Raw genomic sequence first — 27,309 nt, forward strand, 5'->3', positions numbered from 1 at the left:
CAAAGGGTATGCACAGTTTGATAACTTTTTGAGCATAGTTCCAAATTGCTCTCCAGAATGGCTGGATGTGTTCACAATTCCACCAACAATGTATCAGTGTCCCTGTTTTCCCACATTTCCTCCAACATTCCACATTATCTTTCCCTGTCACTTTAGCCAATCTGACAGGTGTGTAGTGGCCACTAGCATTTTATCAAACACCACCTAAGTGTTTCTCACATTGTCTTGTGCTTGGGACTGATTCTGTATAATTGATTTACATAATGTACACTTGTAATTCATGAGAAAGAGAGAACAAATTGAATTGGTCTAGTAGCTTGAGTGTGATCAACTGAACGAAAATCCATTTTCTCTTGAGAAGTACTATAAATATGGAGTGAAGAATCTCTAAATTAGGTCAAAATATTCACTCTACTAAACTGGGTATGAGAAAATTTTAGAAGAAAGCATTATTAAAAAAAAAAAGAAGAAGAAAGCATTATTTTGTTCTTTAGAGAAGGATCCTTTTTCTTTTAATTTCTGTAATCTGTGTGCAGAAAAATATGAGAACTTCAGAATGTAGATAAGAAAAATCAATAGCTAGAGGAAGACTGAGTCAGTGGATGGTTATGAATATAAAAAGGACATAGAAACAACTCCAGTGGATAACACATCAAAATTGGCATGCTGCAAAAGAATCCTAGCTTTTGTGCAAGTTGGTATAGTGGAAAGAGGAGTGGACTTGAATTTATTAAGACTGGGTTCAACAACCAGCAGGATGATTTCAGAAAGGCCTGGAGAGACTTACGTGATGTGATGCTAAATGAAATGAGTAGAACCAAAGAGAATACTGTAGCAACAACAAAATTATGTGAGAATGAACTGTGATGGATTGTGGCTCTTTTCAACAATGAGATAATTCAGGCCAATCAATTCCAATAGATCTGATGGAGAGAGCCATCTGCACCTAGAAAGAGGACTGGGGTAGGGAATGTGGATCACAACATAGTATTTTCACCTTTTTTTGTTATTGTAGGCTTTTTTTCCTTGTTTTTTTCCTCCTTTTTGATATGATTTTTTCTTGTATAGCATGATAAATGTAGAAATGTTTAGAAAAATTGCCCATGTTAAACCTATATTGGATTGCTTGCTATCTAGGGGAGGCAGATGAAGGGGAGGCAGAAAAATTTTGGAACACAAGGCTTTGCAAGGATGAATGTTGAAAACTATTTTTGCATATATTTTGAAAATAAAAAGCTATTATTAAAAATAAAAAAAGATTGGGTTCAAACCCTGTCTCTGAATCTTCTGAGCTGTATGTGGGAAAGCTACCTAGCCCCTCTGAGCTTTAATTTCTTTATCTGTAAATAAGATGGGGATGTTAGGGATATGATTGACTTTTATTAGACTTGTGGAAATGTTCAAACAGACTGAATATTGAACAAGTACTTGTATATACTTCAGGCAAAAATTAGATTAGATGACTTTTTAATGTTCCTTCAACTCTAGTATTCTGGAATTCTGTGATTCAACATACTATTCCAAATGATAATAAGGTATCTATCTAGTTTTTTCCCTGTATGTACAAAACAAGCCTACTTATGATTCTCCTTAATTTATTCCCTAATGAAGTTTGACTTGGATAAAAGGAACCTAGGTGGAGAAAATCCCATGAATGCACCTGCTTTTTCCTATTCAATTAGCTGAGAAATTCCTGATGAGTACCATTTTTGGCACTGACATTCAATTTCTTATTCTGGAGCTATAGTTCCCTTGAAACACTGCCTTGTGGTAGAAATAAAGGCTCTAAGACACAAAATCATTTAATTTGAAATCTTCCCATCCTCAGGCTCCCCTTCTACTAACCAAGATCTTAGTCTGAACACAGATTTGTGGCTCTGGGACAGCACAGTATTTCTCCCCTTCTTCCAGCTGCTGCTGAATGAACTTCTCATAACGTTTGGGGTCACTTTCAGCCAGGTCATCGAGGAGATTCCAGAGTTGAGTCACTTGGGTAAGCAAACTTTTTGGTGATGATTCCATGACCTGGAAGCAAGTATGTGGAAAGACATACCTTCCCTGAGGAAAGGTTAATTGGGAGATACTAAGGCGTTTATATGGCATAAACAAGATTTTAAAATGGTATCCTTTCCATTTTAAAACGGCACACTAAATACAACACTAACTGAAGGCCTTAAACTGTGTAACATTTTAATTCCTTGCTATGGAGGTTAAAAAAATAAGGGCATTTATAAAAACGTTGATTGTGATTCCCCCTTCGCAATTCCCTCTCTGCTTCCCACAGTGCCTATCTTTCCCACTCCAGTCCCATCGGTGACTGTCATCTGATTCCAAGGAATTGAAAGGCCAGCAGCCATCTTCTTTTGGTCTGGGGAATGAGACGGTAAGAGCTGACCGCTTGGCGGAGCGAGCATTCTCGGTAATGCCCCTTGACCCTTTCTCCACCGCACCCCCACACCTCCCTAAGCCCTTCTGGCCCCTCTCTGTGGGGAATCTCTCCTAGTCCTGAGGCTCCCCACTCACAAAGCCTAAGATCGAGAGGACACTTGCTCCCCAGCATCTTTGCGCCCGCCCTCGTAGCATCAGACCTGTCTTTTCTGCCCTGCCTCAGTTTCTCTACGCACTCCTCACCCTTCTCCCTTATTACTCCCTCTATTTTGTCCTCAAGACTTCCTGGGAAAGAGGAAAAGAAGGGGATTTAGAGCTCCTGATCCACTCACGGCCTCGACCACTTCCGAGAGACTAGACAGTCAGACTGATTCACTGATCTTACTGCTCGCGCCCCAGCTGCCGTGGTTACCACGGCAACCAGCCGCGGTGCAACGCCTAACTGTGCCCGGGGAACGTCTGCGCATCTCTGCGCTCCTCGCACCCGGTTCCGAGTCCAACTTCGGCCCACACTAGCTTGGGAGGCTCTCCGGGCCGCTCCGGCATTGTTTCTCTGGGCCAGACGCTGTTATATTGATACTCCTCGAGAGATACTTCTTCGCTCTTAGCCTAGGGAGAGTCCCGCGAAATCTCGTGTTAAGGGTGGAGGTGATGAAGGGTACAGGACTTCCGAAGGGGAAGAATTTCTCAGTACACTAGGGAAGTACTTCCTACTTCCGGCCAGCACTGGAAGGTGGTCCTAGACTCTTCCCTCCCCTGCTTGCCCCGGGACTCCGGAGCTCACGGTATGGGGATGAGTGTGGGCACTGGGCTGCGGAGCCCGAATCTCGGTCACTGAGTCGCCGAATCCCAGCCGCTTTTCTACGGAGGGATCTCGAAGCATCCTACGGAATTCGGCGGAATTTGGGGAAAAGGAAGGGGTCGGAGCTTCGGTGGGGGAGGGATCCCGTGGGTGGGCGGTGACCCTTTCCCTCCGCCCCAAGGTCGCTGAGGGTGGGGCGAGGAGCCCTAGGACACCCACCCTTGTCTGGAAAGTTGGGCCAGAATCCCGGCTACTCCGTGGAGAGCCTACCCCCTAGGCGCTCCCGAAGCCTCCTGATCCTGTCCCCATTGTGCAGACGCATAAACTGAGGGCCAGGGAAGGGAAGTTATTGAAGTCTTAAGTACGGCTGGGGTAGGGTCGTAAATAGCGGGATTGGGATTTGAACCAGGCCCAGAACTCCTGATGCGGAGCTCGCCTTGCTGCCGCTTCTGACCTCAGGCACCTGTTTTCACGTGTCCTAGGAAAGTTTGTAGGACCGTGATTCTGCGCCTCCCCCAAATAGGTGGGTGATTTCTCGGGGAGTTGGAGGAAGTGAAGGGCTGTGTACAGTTGTGGAATCGTAGCTTCAAGGCCTTACTATTCTTGTAAACGTTGAACTAGACCCTTAGTGTCTTGGGTTCTGTGGACACAATAGGCAAGGAGAATTCACCTAAAGGGAGAACAGTGGCCCCCTCTGATATGCTTAAAGGATGTCAGGTGTTGCAGTTGCTTTTGACGGTCAGAGTATTTGCCCTGTAGGGACCGATAGCAAATAAACGGGATGGGAACGGGATGGGATTCTGGTCATGGCTTTGGCATTGATTTATTTACTTTGGGCAAGTAATTAAAACTCTAGGATCCAGGTTCTTGAGTTGTCAAATAGGGTTGCGTATCTGCCCCATTTCTCATGGATTCAGTTTGTCAGAGCTTAAAAAAAAACTTTAAAAATTAAGTCATTATCTTCATCTGTAAAATGAAAGGCTTGGATTAGACATAAAAGTTTCATCTGAATTCTAAATGCTGTGATCTTAATTTGAATTTAATCCAGCTCCCGTGTCTTGTAGATGAGGAAACTGAAGCCCAGAAAAGAAAAATTACTTACCCTCTAAAGAGTAGTTGTGAGACTACAATGAAATGATGGACCTAACATTCGAAAAACATACATGTGTAATGTATTATAGAAGATATTATTCTTATGATGGTGTCTCTATATATTTCAGGTTGAATAATGTCTCGAATCCCTCTGGGGAAAGTCCTTCTGAGAAATGTTATTCGGCACACAGATGCTCACAATAAGGTAGGAGGACAGTGTTGCTGTGTCTGGGAGGTCTTTCTTTAATCTCTGTGTTTTGGTTTAGTGTGGAATTCTTAGATTCGTCATATATTATTTTATAATTTAGAAGACTGTTAAAAGAAGTTAGATAAGCAATAGCAGGGGAACTAGCCAGGAACCTGAGAGTAGGTGTAAATCTGGCCTCATGCCAGCCTTGATCCCCTTAGGGGTTAAGCCTTCTTTTCCAAAGAAACTGCTTTAACCATGATACTCAGGCATGTTTTAAAGTATTTCCTCCTCCCTTTTCCCTCACCAAAGCTTTCATTATCAGGAGCCTATCATTGGTGAAGGCAGGAGCATGCTGTCTCTGAAACCAGATCTTTCTTTCTCCCTTCTCCATCAGTAGATGTGGATAGAGAGCACTACCTTCTCAGCCCTCTATACAGCCCTCAGATCTGCCATTAGGATCATATTCAGAACCAGAACATTAGACACCAGGCTTAACCAGGAATCATGTGCATCTCTATATTTAGGGTATTTTCTAGATTTGCATCAATTTCTGACATGTTAGGATAAGGCAAAGAAACTGATGCTATTTGTTGAGTAGTCAGGCCCCTTTGGACCCCATCACCAGGTATTTATCAACCCAGTCTCCTTAGTGGATTAGACCTTTGCTTCTGTGACTTTTTGAGAGAGTAAAGCCTAGGGTTGTCTTCCATGATCAAAGGACCATAGTGTAAAGGAGCAACTCATCATTTGTGTTCCCCCATCCTCTAAGATATCTCCCTAATAACTGTAATTTCTGCCAAGTTTTTTTTCCACCACTCATTTCAATCTCATCACTATCTAGCTCAGCCTGGTCCTTCCCTAGTTCCTATCCTTCTTTGTCTTCTCTTCCATACAATTATTAGCCAACTTCCTCTCATTCCAGACTTCTCTTTTCACTTCCTTCCCTCTCAAGGTCTGATGCTCCTTCTCCTCTGCCCCTTCATACATCAGGCTAGGAGAAAGATGGGCACACTCTTTGTTCTTTGTGACCCTTTTGTCTGTCATTGTCTTTTGGTAGGTTCTCCTCCTTTTGGGGTCATTCCCTCTGGCCAAATCACAGGATGTAATGAGAGATAGCAGCATTGTACAATAGAAGGAATACTGGATTTATAGTTGTAAAGTGTGAATTCAGATCCTTACTGCTACATTTCCCATCTTACTCTGGGCAATCACTTCCCTTTTGTTCCTTAGTCTCCTCATTTGTAAAATGATGGGGTGGGGCTCAATAGCCTCTTGAAATTCATGCCAGCCCCAAAGTTATGATCTGATGAACTCTAATAGAGTCCTAATTAAGATCTCTTCCTACTTTAAAGGATCAGAACCTCTGAAGATGTTTTAGATCTTCATTGCAATTATCTGCTGGTCTCCAGTTATTCTCTCCCATTTTTTAGGTTGTCACTCCATCGTGCCTAGTTATGTGACTCTGGACAAGTAACTTTGCCTCTGGGCCCCAGCTTACTCATCTGTAAAATGAGGAAGTTGGATTTCATTTAAAGTCCCTTCCAGCTTTAAATATGTCATCATTCATTACTTGGATCATATACTTCATTCACTATAAGTTCATTATTTGGCTCAAAGTCTAGTTCTCTACATTAACCTCTGCCCTCATATCAAACATCATGACGTCTTACTTTATTGGTTTCCTCTCTTCTTATGACCTGTGTGTTTCACCTGGTTCAAGCTCTTGTCATCATCATCTATAAATATACAATGTCTGTGATTCTCCACTCTCAATTTTCACTCCAGTTTAACATCTGTTCTTCCATCTCTGTTCCTGCTTCATTCCTTCTAAACCTGTTGTAAGAAGTCACCATGATTTTCAGTTCTTTCATTCCTCCCTGATTTCTTAGTCCATCACTCTTCTGTCACAGTCTTCACCTGTAGCTAACTATATATACACTATCGTCTCCCCTTGAATCTTTTGTTTGATTGCTGTACCCATTTTGTTAGACCATATGCTTTTCCTCATCTTCTGCTGAACATTGTGAGACTGATAATTTCTGGTAGGCTCTTAATCCTGAGACAGGATACTTTTATCCCTTCCAGATTAACTCTCTATTTCAGTCATCTTTGAAGCTTCCTACAACACTCCTGCTTTTCTCTATGGAAAGAATATCTTACCTCTTGCTTAGAAAATTAAGGGAACTAAGAAAATTAAAGCCATTCATTGCAAATTTTCTTTTTGTCTTTTCCACTTTGCAAAATTTGACAGTTATCATCCTCTTTCTTCTTTGTTGTTTTTTTTGTCCTTCGTTCTTAAAAAGGACCATCATATCAGGGAGGGGATGCTATGACATGGGTTTAAGTGAGGGAGGGCTAGTCAAGGTCACCTGCTTCCCAGAGCCTTCTAGGTCCAGCAGCCAGATATAGATCAGGATGGCTGGAGATGGTCCTGAAAGCAGTGGTAAACTTTGTTTATTTTAAGCCAAGGTCTTTAATAGGTCTCAGTTTGACTAAGGTTGTACCCATTCAGTGATCATATTCATTCTCCCTCCCCTCCCTCTTTTCTCTGTAGTTTTTTTTGGGGGGAGACTGCCTCCAGCAGCCATTTTTATTTTTAGAAGCAGTATAGCATAGGGATAAAGCGCAGGACTTATAGCCATAACTCCGTGGATTCAAATCATCTGATACCAGCTCTGAAGCTTGTTAGCTGTGTGATCGTGCCAGTCATCTCAGTTCAGGCAATACACTTCTTCAAGGTTGAAGGGTCTCATCAGACCTATGGTCTTTGTAGTTGATCAGATGCATTGAAAATAAATCAAGGCTGTACCATAATAGTGTAATACATTGTAATTGTGGTGTTTTTTGGTAAATTTGTCTTCATTAGAGATCTTTTATAATATGTCTGTTCCCTTATAACACTTATAGTGTCATTTTTATTTGCTTTTTTGGATCATTTTCAGATTCAGGAGGAGACAGATATGTGGAAGATAAGAGAACTGGAGAAACAAATGGAAGATGCTTATCGGGGGTCACAAAGGAGAATATTACCCAGGAGCTCGAGGTGGATTTACAGCTTCAAGAATTAAAATAATGCTAAAGAAGGTTTTCAAAATCACCCACTTGTGTTTAAAAACAACTTAGTTTCTTCAGGCTAGTAGGCATAATTCCATAATCATTTCTTTTTAGTCATTGATTAGTTTGCATATTTTGAACCCAGAGAATGCATTGATTTAGTGACTTTAGCTCTGATTTCATTCACTTGCAATCATGTATATTATCAAAAGTTGAAAATTGCTCCACAAAAATGGGCAGGGTCTTAGGGTTCTGCAGTCTTCATTTTTACCTTTGTATCTTTAGTTGGTTCTTTCATTACATCTTGTAATTGTCTGTTACGGGTCTTGCCCCATTTCTCATCTGCTTCATCTATTCTTGAATACATAATCTCATCCCTACTCAGCTATTTAAGTATGATTGTGTAGAGTTGTATGAGTACAAGGGCCCACCAGTCCTTAAGTGTTTGGCTGTGTGGGAATGGTCATTGATCTCACAGATTACCAGTTGTCCACTTAATTAAAAATATGTGCCAGAAATCTGTACTAGCAGGCTTTTAAAAATATAAAAAACATAATTTCTTTGATTTGTTTATGCATTACAAGGGATTTTATTTTAATTTGGCAGTCTACTACTTTTTTTCTTAAAATTCTTTTCACTTCAGTTGCTCAATTTAAAATGGCATTTCTGGTAACATAAAATAGTATGCTTTTTTTATATGTAGAAACTATGTTGATATGGATCTCTAGTGAAAGAGTTCTTTATTCTAATTGATTCTAGGGAAGATTAGGTGAAATTGGCAGTAGTCTAGAAGTGATCTAATTGCTTGTTTCTGGATTCTACTATGCATTAACATAGAGTAGAGCAAATAATATGTTATTTCCACTATACAGTTGAAGAATAACCCAAAGAGATGCAGCCTTTCATAGAGATGATTCTCATCAAATGAAGGCTTCTCTTTGCTTGTTTTGTAAACCTTGTATCATGTTCTAGAGAAACTGTAGAGATTATTATTATTTTTAAATGTTTTTATCATAGCTTTTTATTTACAAAAAAAATGCATGAGTAATTTTTCAACAGTGACCTTTGCAAAACCTTCTGTTCCAAATTTTCTCCTCCCCCACATCACCTCCTCTAAATGGCAGGTATTCCAGTACATGTTAAAATATATGTTAAGTACAATATATGTATACATATGCATACAGTTATCTTGCTGCACAAGAAAAATCAGATCTAGAAAGAAAAAACCTGAGAAGGAAAATAAAAATGCAAGCAAACAACAACAGAAAGAGTGAGAATGCTATGTTGTATTCCACACTCACTTCCCACGGTCTTCTCCCTGGGTGTAGATGGTTCTCTTCATTGCTGAACAATCAGGACTGGTCTCAATCATGTACAGATAATTTCTAAAGCTAAATGTGAGTCTGCTTTCTATCCTAGCCGAATGCGAAGTGATGGTTTTGACGAAGAAAGCCATCGAGTCTATTGGAGGACGAAGCAAGAAATTCCTGGGACATTTGAAGATGATTTACTTAGGACTCGATCCTGGAATAGAAAGCTATATAATTATGAGGCCAACATGCCAGACAGGTTTGTGACCAAAATACTGTTTTAGTGATTTTGCTCTTAAAATTCCATTGTACCAGTGTAGGTGTCAGATCCATATGTCGGCTAGGTTATCCTTACATTTAAGAGAAGGAAATTTCAGGCCATAAAGGTGATAGGACTTGTTAGATGTCATATTCGTTAAATGCAAGAGGTGGGGCCCAAATATTGTTCTTTTGATTTTAATCTAATATTACTTCATCATACAGAGTTCTATTTTGGAAAACATCCTTGTGTTTTAGCAACTTGCTGAATAGTAATTTCAGGGTTGTGTCCCTGAGTTGGTGCTATCAAAGAGTCATTTAATGTTTCTCAATGATTCAAGGATTGGTAAATTTTCATATGAACAAAAGAGCCCACTATCTGTAAATTTTTGCCTCAAATAAATAAATAAATGCTTAAGAGAGTGGAAAAGCTCACTAGATTGGGAATTAGGAGACCTAAATTTAAGCCTCGACTTTACCACTGCCTTGCTAAAAGATTTTGAGGAAGTTCTTCAATTCTAGGCTTTTTATATTTTCATTTGTAAAATAGATGTTGGACTGTATATCGCTTAATCCTCCAATCTCTGTAGTCTGATTCCATGAATTGGCATTCTCATGTTTTCTTTTCTTTTTTTTTTTCCTTTCAGTCCTAGTGTTCTAATATTTAATTTCTGAACATATAGGGCATTTCTTTGTCATTTTACAGATGGGGTCACAGTGGATATAAAGAACTGTATCCCGAGGAATTTGACACAGATAGGTGAGTTCTGTTGGTTTACTAAGAAAGAAAAGAAAAGTCCATCTATTTTGAGTTGCTAAGCTGTGTTTTTTTTGTTTTTTGAATAAAGGATGTGTGAAATCATTTGCCTTTGTCCACATGATCAGAGACACTTGTGACTACTTCAGTAGGGGAAGGCAGTGTGTTACTGGCTACTGCTTTTTGGTGTTTCCAAATGGCTCTGCAATTATTTTGACTTATTCCTTGTAATTCCAGTGAAATAGGGTAGTTATTTTTACCCTTATTTTAGAGGTAAGAAAACAAAAGACCCAAAGGGGAAATAAATCACTTTGTCACTTAGCAACCCCTTTGGCAAGTTGGAAATGGAACCCCAAGTCTTAGCTCAATTCCTTGCTTAGGCTTTTAACCAATGCTGTATCTCAAGTCCAAATGAAAAATATTAAAGCTTAAGTAAAATGCTGTTTCTGTCACATTTATCTTTTTTTTTTCTTCTATTCATAGTGATCAGCAAGATGCTATTAATGGAAGAAACACACCTCCCCAGGAAAAGTCATCTACTCATGAGTCTCATAAACGTAAGAAGTCAAAGAAATCCCACAAAAAAAAACAAAAAAAACGGTCACACAAAAAACAAAAGAAAAGCAAAAAGGAAGCCACAGATAGAGCTGCAGATTCCTCAAGTGAATGCTCAGGAGAAACTCAGGTTTCCAGTGCTAGGAAAGGGAAACAGTCACATAAGCGAAAGAAAAAGTCAAGGAAAAAGGCCCCTAAGAAACCTGCTTCTTTCTCAGAGTCAGAAAGTGATTCTTCTCATCCACATGATTCAGCATCCAGTAGTTCTGAGGAAAGTGAGGAAAAAGACGCCAAGAAAACCAAAAGGAAAAAGGATCAGAAAGTTCACATCACCCCAACAAAAAGGAAGAGTGAGGTACAAGAGAGGACCAGCAAACGAAAGAACTGGAAGGTGGCCCCAGATGAAAAGACGGATGAGAGCTCTGAGGAGGACTAAATGGAGGAATGCTTCACTCTCCATGTTTCCCAGGTGACCCCTTGGACTTGACAGATGTGGCAGGGACCCTCTCGTTAGAACAAGTAGCCCACGTGGGTAGGAGCTGCTTTGTGCCATCCAAATCCTTACCAATGGATTTTCTCCTATTTGAGCCTGTTAAAACTTGATCCCCTTTTATTAGTAATGGGGAAGCTGTTAGTTTTTGTAATGAAGGTTTCTTGAAGAGATTATTTTTTGCAATTAGCCACACTCAGTCTCATGCACACTATTCCCCAAATCAGAGGAAAGAGAAGCCAGTAATTTGGGAGCTCCCACTAAAGTGCTCAGTTTGGGGGAAGCAGGTGTTAGGTCCAAGAGGACAGTGTGGAAAGATGATTTTGCTTTGTTGACTAGCCCCAAGTGCAGATGGTATGACCTCAAAGAATTCAACAAGGAAATTGTGGGGCCTTAAATGTTTAATCACTTCAAATAATCTTCCTCTGACCTTCCTATAACAGGTGTTATACCATACCTGGCTCTTCATTCTCAGCCTTGGTGCCTTTGATCCTTAGATATGTATATCTAGACCCCAGTTTGGTTTTAATATCGAAGTTTTAGTCCTATTCTGGCTGGCCCAGTGTACTTGAGGAAATGGGCACAGGAACAAGCCTTTTTCCTTTGCAATAAAAACTACAGGCAGCTGTCACCAGAAAGGAGTGGGGCTTTCTTGGTACATTTCCCAATTAAGTAGGGCCCAGAAACCTGTTTTCTTTATAACTCTCCCCTTCCCCCCCCCCTCCCCCAAGCCTGAATAAGGCAGTAAAAATCTCAGCTGTACTGTTACATTTTGCCTGATTTTAATTTTTATGTGAAGTTCTTTTGGCTATGTAAGAGTCCTAGTTTGAATGGGGTCAAAATAGGATCTAACCATGCTGTCTAGTTGTGTGCCCTGAACAGGATGCAGGACACTGATATCATTTAAATAGTTTTGTCTTTCTTTGTTTTTGTCTCCAAGTCTGTAAATGAATTCCAGATTTCACCTTTAACTAGAAAGTCAGGTCAGCTCCAAAATAATGTAGGTCTCTCAGGGACATATTTGCCTCTTCCCAGCCCTCCAGAGGACTCAAAATATCTTTATCCTGTCCCACTCTTTTTCTCTCAGTAAAGAAAGTTGGGCTATTTCATTTTGTTCCATTGGGACCTAGAGGTGTTTCAAATAAGGTTTTCTTGGGGGTATAGTTAGAAGCAGGAGTGATGTGGACTATCCTTTCTGTTTCCTAAATTCTGTGATTTAATTGATATAATATAGCTAAACTTTGACTCACTTAGAACAGATATTTAACTTATGGTGTTGTGTAGCTGTTATTGAGTCTGAGAACTAAAACTAAGCCTAACCTGGCCCTACCATTATTGATTATATTTGTGAGGTCCTAAACAAGTCATTTAACCTCTTGTGCCTCATTTTCCCCATTCTTAAAAGTGGGAATAATCCTGACTTTATAGGGAATATTATAGACAACAGAGGGAAAAATAATGGGATACACCTTACAATGATAGAATATAATTTTTCCACATAACACCTAAAATTCTGTAGGTATGAATTATTTCTAAAAACCTTTAAAAAATATCCTACAGCCTACAGAATTAACCTGCAAATATATCTTTGAGCAAAGGCCCTCCGTCCACTGGCTAACCAGTAGGTGCTACCTTTTTTGGACATCTATATGACTAACTCTTCTGACTCCAGTTTATGTACTTTTTGCCAACTCACTAAATGCCAGTTTTTAATCAGGAATTTTTTTGAAGGGAAGGCCTATTACTTGGCAGAGATTTTAGAGGTAGGAGATTCTAAAATGACAATCCCTTAACAGTATTTTCTGTGATTCTTTAAGAAATGGATCCTAACTGGTATTGTCTTTTGGTCATTTTTTTCAACATTGCTTTTTGCACCAAGCTTATTCTAGGTACTTGACAAATTAGGAAGAGTCTCTAGAAGTTTGTACTCTCCCATGAGCCAAGAGTCTTTTCTCTTACTTGCAGCTTTCTTTTTCTAGTTAATGTGTTCTTCTGCAGCTTGTTTTTTATTTTTGGTCACATTTATTTGTATGTGAGCATACAGGAGTAAAGGGGCTGCCTTTGCTCTCTACTGCCTTCTAAACTCCAAATTTTCCTTTTCTAAGTCTCATTGACTTCTAAAGTTCTTCCAGTTCCTGAGGAAAAGGCTCAGGGTGGCTTTTAAATCCACTGTCTCCCATTTGCACTACCAGCATTGGAACCCTGTTTTTTTTTCCTTTGATAAGTGTTTTGGGATTTTCAGACAGTCAGGGATCTCTAAACCCTGAGGTAGGATTTTAAAAAAAAAATAAAGTAATTAAGACCAAGGTTGAGGGGGGGGGGGGTCATATTTATCAAATAAATGATGTAATGCAATCTGGAATTCCAAAATTCCAAATAAAGAGATTTCACTTTTTGAACATTTCATTCTTTTAAAATAAATACAGGTTTAGCCACAGATCCCAAGTTGATCTGTTCATGATTTCTTTACCCTTTCATAGACTTCTCCTATGGTACATAAACTGTTCAGTTACAGATCTTTTTGTTTTTCCATTCATTTCCCCCACTTAGGGCAGCGATAAGGGTTCTCCTACTGGCTTCCTTTCTGTACAAGCTGAGCAAATCGACTTGTGATGGTGAGAGTGGTATCAATGAATCGGTCCACACAACTAGCCAGGCAATTTTCAGTTCTGGAATCTAGACGACTTCCTGGTTTTTCAACACATTTATCCCAGCACAAATCCATGAAATGGTGTACCTGAGGAAGAAAGTCATTATTAATTAGTGTAGGGGAATAGCCAGTACTTCTCTTACCTCTTTTCTGGTTTTCCCTTTTCCTTTCATTTGCTCAGACTTAAGTCATCTTTGATACTTCTCTTTCCTTTGCCTTTATTTCTTACCAATTTTTCAAAATGTCTCTCAGACTCATGCCTGGCCTGTGTTTTCACGGCCATTCACCTTGCTCAGATCCTTGTTATTTCATGCTTAAAACTGCTGAGATAGTTTTCTGTCTCTCCATATATTTTGTACATTGTTGCTACATTATTCTATTTAAAATTTTGTTTCCCCTGTCACTTGTTTTTCAAGTATCTCTAAGAGCAATTGTCTACAGGAATATAGATCCAGCACCTGGGAATGCAAGTTTTGCCACTTACTACTGTGTGACCTTGGGCAGCCACAACGTCTCTGGACCTTTGGTCCATAAGGGGGAGGGGAATTGGTAATTTTAAATCCTAAATCTGCGGACCTAAACCCAAATTCTCTTTCTACTGGTCCAGCCCACACCCGCGATTAACAACTCATAAATAGCAGATACGATGTACATCCTGTTGACTCTTCCTTTTTAGCATCCTCCCCCCCTCTATATCAGTCACACCTTAATTTAATCACAGCTAACAGACTCCGCACCCACTTCAGGCCTGCTGCACCGCCCACACAATTTAACGCTGCACTCGGGGTGGGCTCCAGCAGGAGCGCTCTCCTTTATTCTCCCCCAAACAGAACTCTTTCCTCTCTTTTAAATTACCTCCCCTTTATTGGGGTTGTGTAAGACACGCTTTCCGACTTCAAACTTGAAAATTAATTTAACTAATTACCCTGTGTGACCTTGGAAAGAAAACCCACTCGGGACACAATGAGAGGGGGATGGGGTTGGATTGTATTAGATCCCCTTTAAAACGCTAATCCCTGCGAATCCTCCCTCTCCTCTAACCCGGAGAGCCCCCGGCGCCTGCCTGCCTCGCACATCCCACCAAGGAGGGCCTGGCTTAGATGCAGCAGCAGCCGCCTCGTGGTAGGCTGTTCACTCTAGCATTTGCACCTACCCCCAACCTGAGCCCTCCTTTATTACCCAGTCCTAAGTCTCAGTACCTGTGCAGTGAACTGCGCCTTCTGCTGCTCTGCCGCCACCAAACGCTGTAATTCAGCCTCGTCGGCCTCGGCCAATTCCGCCATGTCCGACCCTCCGGTGGGAGTTCCACTTCCTTACCAACCAGGGTACGCCGACTCCGGTTTCCGGCTCATCCGGGTTCTTTTTCCCAACTCCCTAGTCCTTTTTCTTCCAGGTTCCGGTTCAGTTCGGCTTTTGGATCCGCAATGCAGGAAGCGGTCCTAAGCACATCCGGGTCACTGAGTGACCTTGAACGCTTCTGATAGACATGGCGCTGTCTGTGGCTGCAGCCTTAGGACGCTTGAACCTTGGTTGCGCCCGGGGGAGCAGAGGTGAGGCTACCGACAGACGGAGGGCTCTGGTCGTGGAGTTTTCCGCGATGGGAGGGGTCAGCACTCTAGCGGTTTTTGAGGATCCCAGTCCCGAGGTAACGGGCTTCTTTCGCCCCTCAGTGCAACTTGGACCGTGTCCCCTGTGAGGACCCGGAGTCGCCGCTCGGTCCCGTTCCTGCCCCGGAATCTCCCCGGGGGTTGTAGAACCGAGGGACTGGCCCTCGGCCCAGGGCTCCGCCCCACGACCTCCCCTTCCCCAACACTGACCGTCTGCCTTTCTCCGTAGCTCTGCTCCTGGGTCCCCGCTTGCTCAGACCCGCCTTCGTCTCAGCCTCTCTGCCGGACCGGCCTGTCCCCGGAGGTCGGCACATCCACCTGTCTGCCAGCCACTGCTGTACGTCCTGCCCCCGGCCCCAGCCGGCCTTCCATCCGTTACCCTCACCCTTGGCCAGCCGGGCTGCAATCCCAGCCCAGAGTGACCCTCGACTCCGCCAGACAAATCATCTAGTTGAGCCCCTTAATTTAGAAACGAGGAAACTGAAGCACAGACATTCGAATTGACTTGTCCACAAATGACTTGAGAACTTTGGGAGAGAGCCACAGGTTTTCAGATTCCCCTAGTGTTGCCGTTATCTTTTTGCCTCCTCTAGTGTCAGCATAGGGAAATGTCTGATTCTGAAAAATTAAATGCAGAAGACTTTGTTTTTCGGAGACTCATTATTTGGAGAAGAGTCATCCTTTAATATTTAGGTAATACAAAGGACTCAAAATAGATAATTTAATAATGCAAAACAGGTCATTTAAAACTTTTTTGCATGTATTGTGCACCCTAATTTAGGTTGATAATTAAAATCACTTGGCAGTCACTAATAAGTAATTTAAAAATTTTAATTTACATAATTGACATATTGATAATTGATTTTTTTTTCATTTTATCATCTCCGAAGGAAAGATTTAGTGTCTTGTTTTTGCAGTTCAGGACGACAAATCAGCACACATTAAATGCCTGCTAAGTCTGGGGATAGGCAAAGAACAAGTTCTTCTCTCAAGGAGCCCAAAACAGACATTTGTTCACAGGCGACCTATATACAGAATAAGTGGAAGATAATCAATAGAGAGGAAGATACTAGCATTAAAATCCAGGTTTCAGATTATAAAGCTGAAAGGAACTTTAGTCTAATGACCACATTTTACCAATGGAGAAACTGAAGGAGGGTTGGAGCCTTAACTTGCCCAAGCTCACATAGAGAGTCCCAGCGCTAGAAGTTGAGATCCTTTTATTTCAAATCCAGAGCTGCTGCTTTCTAAGACCTTTAGGCACCTGCCTCTTAAGGTCGGTGTATTATTAGATCTGGATTTTTTTGAGCTCAGAAACTACAGAAGCTAGACTAAGACTAGGTGTAGTATAGGAGAAAAGGTGTTTGAACGAAAAGATCTGAATTTGAGTCGTGGCTTATTACTTTTTAGCTGTATAACAACTAAGCACATCATGTAGTTTCTCAAATCCTTAGTTTTCTCAGGCATGTCATATCCTTACATTGATTTCCAATGTAGGCAGGTCATCTTACCTTGAATCCAATTTCCTAATCTAAAATAGATACAATATATCCTTGTATTTGAGGATTATACTGTTAATTGTGAAGTACTGTATGAACATATGAGTTGTTTTTAGTTTTTTTTTTTCTTCCAAATAGAAGTGTGGATCTGATATTGAGTCTTGATTAAACCCAATTAATTATGGTACCCCTCATAAAGTACTGGGATAAAGCCAAAATTATTTGTAGCATGTTTTAAAGTTATTCACAAGTAATAGGATATAAAGCAGACCACAAGAGTCTGCAAGTGGCATGTAGACTTTCCTGTTCTCTTGGAGCTGGTTGGTTTTGAAAGAAAATTTTCTACGTGGCTTTTCAGATGGAATTTCTTTTCCACTGCAGAAGTTTTACATAAATAGAAAAGAGAGGTTTTTTAAATGAGCTTGCCAAATAATCATTTCCATTTCCAATGTCTCCAACAGTTTGTTATTGTTCAGTGATAATTTCATACTTTGCAAATACACAGATTTATCTCTCCCCAAAAAGTGGGAATCTATTTTTCTGTAAGAAAACGAAAGAACCAGCAGTCATTTTTCTAAGCTCCCCATTCTTCTCATGTTCTTTGTTAAATCTTTTATACATTTTGTTAGCTTCACAAATTGACTACTTTTTGTGCACTAATATATACATATTCAGGTTGAAAATGTGTCCTAAGTTCCTTCCCTTATGTCACTTGTTTCTGTCATGTCACTTTTAGCTAACTCTAAGGCTGCATCTCTGCACTGGACTAGTGAGAGAGCTGTCAGTGTCTTGTTACTGGGGCTGCTTCCAACTGCCTATCTGTTCCCGAGCTCTGCAATGGACTACTCACTGGCTGCAGTCCTCACCCTCCATAGTCACTGGTAAGCAGCATATTCCTTATTTACTGTGTTTCCCCGGAGCCTGATGTGTTTCAATGAGGGGTAGACTGATTTCTCACTCACAGAAATGTTTCAGCTATTTATCCCAGTAAAGTGGAATTACAAAGTTAGAATTGGGCAATTCTTCTGCTTATGTGCTGTCCTTCCCTTTTTCTCCTCTCTCTCCCTTAAGAGAGAGGTAGTAGACTTGTTCCTTTGATGACAAAAGTGAGAGAAATTCAGAGGCTATATCAGTTCTAGAAAAAGGGTTGCCATATCACTTCCTTCCTTTGTCATTGGTAACTTAAGTTCTCACTTCCTTCTGCTTTCAAGTTTCACTTTTTCTGTTTGGATTTTGAAAACTAGGGCTTTTTAAGTTGAGAATAATTGTCCTGAATCTCATTTCTAATACACTGGCAAACTCATCTAATCTCTCTAAATTTCTGCCTCATCTATAAAATCACAATAACAATTTGTTTTGTCAAGCTTAACTGAGAAGTGTTTAAAGTGTGTGATATTTGTCAGTTTTCGTTTTACTTTAAAATATTACAATTATGTTAATTAGGAAAGACATTTAAATTAATATGAAGTTAGTTATAAAATGTTTAAAGAAATGCAACTTCATTACTTTGAAATATGGAGGGTAATTAGAATATAGCCATCAGAGGATTGGGATTTGCTGTAATTATTGGATAGAAATAAATTACAATGAACATAAAATTTATTTGTAAATGGGTGCTTTTAAAGTGCTTAAATTAATATCACATGGGGGAATTTTAAGTTTTTCTTTCCTGGTCTTTTGTTCTACCTTTAATAAATATTTATTTAGCATAAAATAGTGATAAAACTAATGGCAAAAATAGTGAGAATAGAACTAAAATTTCTACTTTAGCAATTCTTCATCTTCTGAAAATGCTAACTAAAGCATCAGAAAGGCTTTAAAGCTATGTTTCTGAGAGAAATTCTCTAAATCTAAGGAAGGAAATTGGTTTGCAAGTACTTGAAAACTGGAGTTTGGCTGTCAAAATTTTTTTCATTTCAAGTTTAAAGTTTGGGGCTAAAGTGTTTATTCCTGGTGAGTGAGTGCTCTCTCCCTTTCCTTACCTCACATGCTCTTCTGTTACTCCTTAGATGGTGCTGCTGGTATCTTTACTAGTTTGAAGGTTTACCAGGAGAATTAACAGTTCTATATTTCTGTTTTGAGGTCAAGGGATAAGGGATTGAGAAGTAGGAAAATTAGGTTTAAGATATGAGTAGTAGAATAGGGAGATGTGAGTATTGTTCATTTTATTTTTTCTTTTCTGAATTAACCAGTTGTAAATGGCTGATGATGCAGTCTATAATGTTGGAGCTGAGAATCTTTAAATTTAAAATTCTTTTATACTGTAATTGTTTCTAGTAATAGCAATCCTTTGTTAAGAACTCTTCAGTGACTCCTTGTTGCCGAATAAAGTTCAGATTCCTTAGCCAGGAATATAGATATAGAAAGCACACAATATGGTGCTGCTCTTTTTCCTGTTTGTGCCCCAGCCAAACAAGATAACTCACTGTCCTCTGTATATGTACTGCCTTCATGACTTTGCATTATTCCCTATACTTTGTATGCCTTTCTCTGCTTCTTAAGATCCTGCCCATACAGGCATTTATTTACTGAAACCTTTCTTGACTTCTTATTTAGTAATGTTTTTGCCTAATTGAGGTTTTGTTTGTACTTCTTAGATACTTTCATGTATTATGACTACATTTATATGTATTATATACCTTTCCTAAATAATGAGGACAGGAAAACATTCTTGAATCCAGACTGCTTCAACAAAAAAAAGGTGCTTAGTAAATATATACTGATTGAATAATTTGCATTTCCTGTCCTCTTCATGAAGGAGTCTGTTAACTGAAATGATTGTTAGAAATGCTATTGATACCAGCTGTTTTAATTTCCCACTATTGATTGGCATTTTAAAATATATTAAAAGCTCATAATTATGATTTCAGTTATTTATTCAACCCTTTTGTTTCATAATTGAGGAATTGACCCTTGAAGAGTTAAATAATTCCTTTAATTTACAATTTTGTATTCTGGTAAGAAATTCCTTTGATTTAGAAAAGACTCTCCTAATGGCATAGATACTATTTCGAAATAAAAGTAAAAATTAGGAGGAAGCAGGTTTTTGTTTTTTGTTTTTTGTTTTTTTTTTTTGTCTAGACTTGTGATTTCGCTGGTGTACGGACTGCTTGGGCAGCAATTCCTACTGCTTGAGCAGATCTATACCTGCTGCGTAATTGCAAGTCTCAAAGAATGGATTGTTACTGAGAAGTTTGAGTGATCTGCCAAAGGTCATATAATCAACATGTCCAAGAGATGAACTTAAACTATTGTACTGCTGGAAGGCTGCTATTTATCTGATATACCTTGCAGCTTCTCAGTGATTAATTAATTATTCAGGATAAACAGTTCTCAAAATGTTAAGGGAAATATGGAAGGGGAGAATATGTAGATAAATGTTAGTATTTGTCAGAGTGGGCCCTTAATATTAATGTTTGTTGATTAAATATTCATTTACATCCTGATTTATTCCTTTACATTGTTGTCATTTTTTTAAAAAGTACAACCATTAATGAATACATAGCAACTAATTAAATGCTGTTTGGATTATCATAAATTCAAAACTATTGGATTTAGTTTGCTTTCCTGTATTTTCAAATGCCAGCCAATAGAAAGAGAATAAATATGGAACCAATAATATTTTGATAAATGCCCCAATTAATATCTATCTCCATTATTCTTTGTAGAAACTCTTATTTATTTATATTTTACTCCAAAGAATGAAGTTTGGTGGGTTGATGCACAAGTCTTTTAGCACATTACTTAAAGGTGTACACTCTAACATGAGCTAATGCCTAAAATAATCTGAGTTATTTTAATGATTTTCACATGGACCCTTTTGAGTTTTTTTGTATGTGATATATTTTACTAATCCAAGTAGATTGATAGCTGTCAGGACTTGCCTTTTTTTCTCCAGTACAAGATTCCCTGGGGATTATTCTCCTGAGAGTTTGATTTCAGTTAGAACTTCTTGCTTCCTTTTTTCTTAAGTTATGACCTTTCTTACTATGAATTGGGTTTTTAAAATTTTTTTCAAAACATGAAAAGAATATTATCTCCTAATTGTAGAATTACCATATACAAAAGTTTCTGAAGAGATAAAAAAGATTAATAGTAGGAGCTGAAGAAGATAATAAAAATATTGCATTTGATACTTGACTAGTTCTTGTTAATAATGAGATCAATATGCAAATATCCTTTTAATGTTACTTGTCACTTTTACCATGTACTATGAGAGAATTTTGTTTTTCTCTTTAGGGGTCTTGGACAGCTTATTACTGACTATGTTCATGGAGACAAGATGGTGAAAGGAGCCAATGCAAGTCTCTTGATGCTCTCAGCCGTGACCTTTGCAGGACTCTGCTATTTCAACTATCATGATGTGGGCATCTGCAAAGCTGTTGGCATGCTGTGGAGCCTCTGACCTCCCTTGGAAAAGAAATGATAGAACACCCATTGCCTCTGCTCTATCACATTAACCAATGAAAATTCGAGGAAAGTAGCAATGAAGTCAACTGATGAGACCTCCCTTGTTCTTCAGTCAGGCGTATGTATTTCAACAATTGATCTCTGTGAGGAATGTAATCCAAGAAGGATTAGATTAAAGAAATTGTGAGATTGGTTTGTGATCCAAGTTCTGATGAGTCATTAAGTTGTCTCAGGATCTCACTAGGTTTATTATCTTGCTTAACCCTTGTAAGCTGCCACATTTCAATTTAATGCTCTCTTAAGAATTCAGTTATTCATCATTCTGTTGTGATTAGATTTTTTTCCAGCAGCCTTGTCCCTCTTATAATAATTCTTCTTCTTGGGAATCTTGGACAAAAGAAGACATTTTGTTAATTCATATAATAAAACATTTGCTAGAAAGAAAACCACGTGTTTTATTTTGAGAACTTTTCATCTCTTTTCACTGTTCAGATGTGTTCACTCTTGCATGACTTAAAGAAAGCTTACAACAGCTATATGGTGCAATGGATAGAGTACCAATCCTGAAATTAGGAGGACTTGAGTTCAAATCTAGTCTCAAACACTTAACACTTCCTAGCTGTGTGACCTTGGGCAAGTCACTTAACCTTAATTGCCTCAGCAAAAAAAAGAAAGAAAGTTTACAATTAGGAAAGTACTGTTGGCTTATGTTCTTTTTACTTAATCTCGTTAATTTTATTAGTACTAGAGTTTCCCCTTCCCAAAATACAGATTAGCTTTCCATAAAAAGCAGAAAAGCTCTCCCTGGGACTTGACTGGCCCCTACCTCTCTTGATATAGCTTCCTTGTCACTTAAGGACATAAATAAGTATTACTCACATGGAGTCAGGGCTTTTCTAATTTGGTGGATTTATGATCATGCAAGTCACTGTATCCTGCCATGCTGACCAGGTAATTACCATATGGAGTTGAGGGACTTGAGTGCCACTATTTCTCTGTTGCATAGTCTTGCTGTATTAGGACAAATTAAACCTTTTCTTAACTGTTTAGTGACCTTCACATCTCCATAACTAATTTGAGTAAAGTGCTATTGTTAAGTCCTCTCTTAACACCAATTTACAAGTATTAAGGGAAAGGTAGAGTAGATTATATGAGCTGGAAGCTGCTGAGTATCTGGAGCCCAGATTGAGAAAAGAATTTTTAAGATAAGATTGGCCAAGTGTAATGTTTGGACATAAGAATAAAATTGTTGAGGAATGGATTGATCCCAACATTCTGGGAAGCAATTTGGAATTGGGCCAAGAAAGTGACTAAAATGTTTATTGACATTCTCCTATTAGGTATATACCCCCAAGGAAGTCAGTCAGTAAAGAGGAAAATCCCCATATACATTGCAATATTTTGTAATAGCAAATAATAGGAATCAAAGTAAATAATCATTTGGGATAGCAAAACAAATTGTACAATGCGAATGTTATGGTGTGTGAGAGTAATCAGAGACCAGGAATTTGACCTTGACTCCACAGAAAATGGTTTCAGAGAAGCCTGGAGAGACTTTCATGAACTGATCCTAAATGAAGTAAGCAGAATCAGGAGATCATTGTACACGGCAACAAGACTATATGATGATCAATTCTGATAGACGTGGCTATCTTCAACAATGAGATGATTCAGGCCAGTTCCAATGATTTTATGATGAAGAGAGCCAGCTACACCCAAAGAGAGGATTATGGGAACTGAGTGTGGACCACAACATAGCATTTTCACCTTTTTTGTTGTTTACATGCATTTTGTATTCTTTCTCTTTTTTTTTTTTGATCTGATTTTTCTTGTGCAGCACCATAATTATAGATGTAGAATGTACATATATTTAACATATATTGAATTAGTTGCTGTCTAGGGGGAGGAGGTGGGGCGAAGGGAGAGAAAAAATTTGGACACAAGGTTTAGCAAGGGCAAATGTTGAAAATTATCCATGCATATATTTTGAAAATAAAAAGCCTTAATTAAAAAAATATTAGAGTTGAACAAATGGAAGTTAATGACTATGAGAAATCAAAATACAATAAAGCAAAACCAAAAAAAAAAAATGAAAAAATAGAAAAAATGTGAAATATCTCATTGGAAAAATGACTGACATGTAAAATAGCTCCAGGAAAGATAAAATTTAAAATTATTGGTCTGTCTAAAACTCATAATCAAAAAATAAGAGCCTGGACATAATTTTTCAAGAAATTATCAAGGAAAAGTAAAATTGGCTAAATGGAAAAGGTGGTACAAAGTTAACTAAGGAAACAATTCCTTAAAAATTATAACTGGGCAAATGGAAGCTAATGCCCCTATGAAAAATCAACAATCAGTCAAACAAAACCAAAAAAAAAAAAAAAAAAGGAAAAAATAAAAGAAAATTTAAAATACTTCATTGGAAAAACAAGTGACTTGGAAAATCGATGCAGAAAGATAATTTGAGAAATATTGGACTACCTGAAGACCATAATTTAAAAAAAAAATTGTGGACTTTTCTTTCAAGAAATTTTAAAGCAAAACCATCCTGTTATCCTAGAATTAGAGGGTAAAGCAGTCATTGAACGAATCCACTGATCACTCCCTGAAAGAGATCCCAAAATGAAATTCCAAGGAGTATTGTAACAAAATCTAGAATTAACAGGCGAAGGAGAAAATACTACAAGTAGCCAAAAACAAACAGTTCAAATATCAAGGAGCCACAGTTAGGATTATATAGGATTTAACATCCTCTAAAGAATCATAGGGCTTAGGATATAATATTCTGGATTGCAAAAGATCTACCAAGAATTGACTATCCAGCAAAAATGACAATCTTTTAGGGGAAAAGATGGCTAGTCAATGAAATAGGAGACTTGCAAAGTTTCCTGATGAAAAGATCACAGCTGAACATAAAATTTGATTCTCAAATACAAAACTCAAGAGAAACATAAAAAGGTAAACAAGAAATAAATAAATAATACATTCTTTTTTTTTTTTTTTTTAAATAATACATTGTTCAATAAGATTAAACTTTTTCATCTCTACACAGGAAGAAATACTTCTAACTCTTTAGAACTATATCTCTCCACACAAATACCATAATGTTCAGAAATAGAATTCTTAGAAAAAAATAGGGATAGCAACCATTGATCTCAGACAAAGCTAAAGCTAAAATAGTTTTAATCAAAATAGAAAAATAAGGCAACTATACAATATGTCATCGATATTAATCAATATTGTTTTGCTCTCCTAGAATCACAATGATTGCCAATCTCAATTTGATATAATTTATAAGCTTATAGAATATTTATCTCCTAATAAAAAGGGAGATACCATATCTGTTAACTGTCTGTGTTGAATTTCCATAATCAATAGCATGGTTAATAAATATTTTGCAACAACAACAACAACAAAAAAAGAACTATATCTCTATTAGGGCAGTTAAAAGGAGTATACATAGATAAAAGTGTGGGATATGATGACTTTGATATGACAATATAAGAAAAATCACAGGTGAATAAAAGAATTGTACTGGGAGAAGAAGAAAGGAGGCAGAATAAGATAAATTACTTAAAATGAAGAGACACAAAAGACATATTAGAATAAAAGAAGGGAGGGAATGATCATTGAACCTTATCAGATTCAAAAAGGAAATAACATATACACTTAGGTGGACATAGAAATTTATCTTGCTTTTTAGGGAAGTAGGGAAAAGACAAAAGAAAAGCAGGGGGTGTTGACAAAAAGGAGGGCAAATTGAGAGAGGTGGTGGTCAGAAGCAAAACAATGTTGAAAGAAAGGGGAAAAGAAAGAAAAGTAATAAAAGGGAGAGCGGGAAGAGATAGAATGAAGGAAAATAGTAATCATCATTGGATGAACTCTCCCATAAAATGGGAACAGATAGCAGAGTGAATTAATAACTAAAATCCTACAATATATTATTTGCAAGAAATACATTTGAAGCATAGAGATACACACAGAGTAAAGGTAAAAGACTGAAGCAGAATATATTATGCTTTATCTGAAGTAGAAAAAGCAGGAGTAGCAATCTTGATTTCAGAGAAAGCAAAAGCAAAGATAGATTTAATTTTAAAAGATAAGAAAATTACAACTTGTTAAAAGGTATTATAGAAAATGAATTAATATCAATACTAAATATACATGCACCAAATGGTATAGCATTTAAATTCTTAGAAGAGAAGTGAGTTAAAAGAAGAAACAACAAAACTATGCTAAGGGGAGATCTTAATCTCCCCCTCAGAAACTACAAAATAAAAAAGTTAAGAAGATGAATAGAATTTTAGAAAAGTTAGATATGATAGATCTAAGGAGAAAACGAAAAGGGGATAGAAAGGAATATGCTTTTTTTTTTTTTTTCTGAGCAGTACATGGCACCTACATAAAAACTGGCCATGTATTAAATGGACATGAAAAATCTCAATCAAATGCAGAAAAGCAGAAATACTAAATTCATTCTTTCCAATTGTGATGCAATAAAAAAAATAGGTGAAATAAAGGACCCTGGAAAGATATTTTAAAGACTAATTGAAAACTAAATAATCTAATCCTAAAAAATGAGTGGGTCAAACAACAAATCATAGAAACAATTGATAATTTCATCAAAGAGAACAACAATAATGAGACAATATACCAGAATTTATGGGATGCAGCCAAAACAATACTTAGAAGAAATTTTATCTTGGAATGCTTACAATGAATAAACCACAAAAGGAGGAAATCAGAGGCCGCTAGGTGGTGCAGTGGATAGAGAGCACCAGCCCTGAAGTCAGGAGAAACAGTTCAAATTTGACCTCAGACACTTAACACTTCCTAGCTGTGTGATCCTAGGCAAGTCACTTAATCCTAATTGCCTAGGAAAAGACAAGAAAAGAAAAGGGAAAAAAAAAAAGAAAAAGGAGATCAATGAATTGGGCATGCAACTAAGAAAGCTAGGAAAAGAACATATTTAAAACCTCCAGTTAAATACTAAATTAGAAATTCTGAAAATTTGAATGAAAAGGAAAGTAAAAATACTACTGGACTAATAAATAAAACTAAGAGCTAATTTTATGGGGGGTAGGGGGTGGGAACAATCCAGTAAAATAGATAAAACTTTGGTTAATTTGATTAGAAAAAAAGAAGAAAACCAAATTAGCAGTATCAAAAATGAAAAAGGATGAATTCACCACCAATGAAGGGGAAATTAAAACAATCATTAGAAGTTATTTTGCCCAACAATATGCCAATAAATCTGACACTCTAAGTGAAATGGATGATTATTTACAAAAATATAAATTGCCCAGATTAAAAGAAGAGCAAATGGGTTTAAATATTTTATTTCCTTTTCTGTTAATGAACTCTCTAAGAAAAAATTTCCAGGGTCAGATGGATTATAAGTGAGTTTTTCAAACATTTAAAGAACAATTTCAATACTACACAAACTATCTGGAAAAATAGGTGGAGTCCTACAAAATTTCTTTTTATGACACAAATATAATGCTGATATTCATAGCAGGGTACTCAAAACAAAGAAAGAAAATTATAGACCAATTTCCTTAATGAATAGTAATGCAAAAAAATTAAATAAAATATTAGCAAAGATATTACAGCAATTTATCACTAGAATAATTCACTATTATCAGATGGGATTTATACCAGTAATGCAGGACTGGTTAAATAGTAGGAAAACTATCAGCATAATTGGCCATATCAATAACAAAACTACAGAAATCATATGATTATCTCAAAGGATTCAAAAGCTTTTGAAAATATACAGCACCCATTCGAGCATAGAATAAATGGAATTTTCCTTAAAATGAAAAGCAGTATCTAAAACCATTACCAAGCAAGTAATGGGGATAAGCCAAGAAGCATTTCCAGTAAGATCAAAAATGAAGAAGGATGCCCATTTTCACTATTGTTATTCAATATTGTACTGGAAATGTTAGCTTTAGGATTTTAGAGAAGAAAAAGAAATTGAAGGAATTAAAATAGGCAACAAGAAAACACAACTATCACTCTTTGCAGATGATATGATGGTATACTTAGGGAACCAACTAAAAAACTATTTGAAGCAATTAACAACTTTAACAAAGTTGTAGGATACACAATAAATCCACTTGAATCACTGACATTTCTCAAAATGGATAATTTTGATTATATTAAATTAAGAAGTTTTTGCACGAACAAAACTGATGCAGCTAAGATTAGAAGGGAAGCAGAAAACTGGGAAACACTTTAT

At 37.8% G+C, this 27,309-nt stretch overlaps 4 protein-coding genes across 6 annotated transcripts in view; 2 read left to right on the plus strand and 2 right to left on the minus strand.

Annotated features, from left to right (window-relative positions):
• PIH1D2 (PIH1 domain containing 2) overlaps positions 1–2,834 on the minus strand; it is a 9,664-nt gene extending 6,830 nt beyond the window's left edge. The window contains exons 1-2 of one of the 2 annotated variants that reach the window (XM_051986968.1): positions 2,721–2,834; positions 1,846–2,025 (exon numbers count right to left, since the gene is read on the minus strand). In XM_051986968.1, coding sequence (XP_051842928.1) covers positions 1,846–2,022 — 177 coding nt within the window. In that variant the 5' untranslated portion in view covers positions 2,023–2,025; positions 2,721–2,834. Of the gene's footprint in view, positions 1–1,845; positions 2,059–2,720 lie in introns of both variants that reach the window. The other variant, XM_051986969.1, reaches the window with a different exon arrangement.
• Positions 2,835–3,090: 256 nt separating this feature from the next.
• Positions 3,091–13,291, plus strand: NKAPD1 (NKAP domain containing 1). 2 transcript variants are annotated; one of them, XM_051986970.1, is made up of 6 exons: positions 3,091–3,173; positions 4,411–4,487; positions 7,415–7,515; positions 8,946–9,095; positions 9,801–9,854; positions 10,335–13,291. In XM_051986970.1, the coding sequence occupies exons 2-6, from the start codon at positions 4,419–4,421 to the stop codon at positions 10,840–10,842; spliced, it is 882 nt and encodes a 293-aa protein (XP_051842930.1). In that variant the 5' UTR covers positions 3,091–3,173; positions 4,411–4,418; the 3' UTR covers positions 10,843–13,291. The 2 variants fall into 2 exon arrangements, with proteins under 2 accessions (XP_051842930.1, XP_051842931.1); XM_051986971.1 differs by lacking the exon at positions 3,091–3,173 and adding an exon at positions 3,540–3,713.
• Positions 13,282–14,917, minus strand: TIMM8B (translocase of inner mitochondrial membrane 8 homolog B). The gene is made up of 2 exons (XM_051986985.1): positions 14,746–14,917; positions 13,282–13,633 (listed from the first exon to the last, which is right to left on the minus strand). The coding sequence occupies exons 1-2, from the start codon at positions 14,827–14,829 to the stop codon at positions 13,466–13,468; spliced, it is 252 nt and encodes an 83-aa protein (XP_051842945.1). The 5' UTR covers positions 14,830–14,917; the 3' UTR covers positions 13,282–13,465.
• A 61-nt stretch (positions 14,918–14,978) lies between these two features.
• Positions 14,979–21,508, plus strand: SDHD (succinate dehydrogenase complex subunit D). The gene is made up of 4 exons (XM_051986982.1): positions 14,979–15,096; positions 15,383–15,490; positions 17,389–17,533; positions 20,892–21,508. The coding sequence occupies exons 1-4, from the start codon at positions 15,033–15,035 to the stop codon at positions 21,055–21,057; spliced, it is 483 nt and encodes a 160-aa protein (XP_051842942.1). The 5' UTR covers positions 14,979–15,032; the 3' UTR covers positions 21,058–21,508.
• The last annotated feature ends 5,801 nt before the right edge of the window (positions 21,509–27,309 follow it).

This window comes from Antechinus flavipes, chromosome 3 (genome assembly GCF_016432865.1).
Source record: "Antechinus flavipes isolate AdamAnt ecotype Samford, QLD, Australia chromosome 3, AdamAnt_v2, whole genome shotgun sequence".
Lineage (NCBI taxonomy): Eukaryota > Metazoa > Chordata > Mammalia > Dasyuromorphia > Dasyuridae > Antechinus > Antechinus flavipes.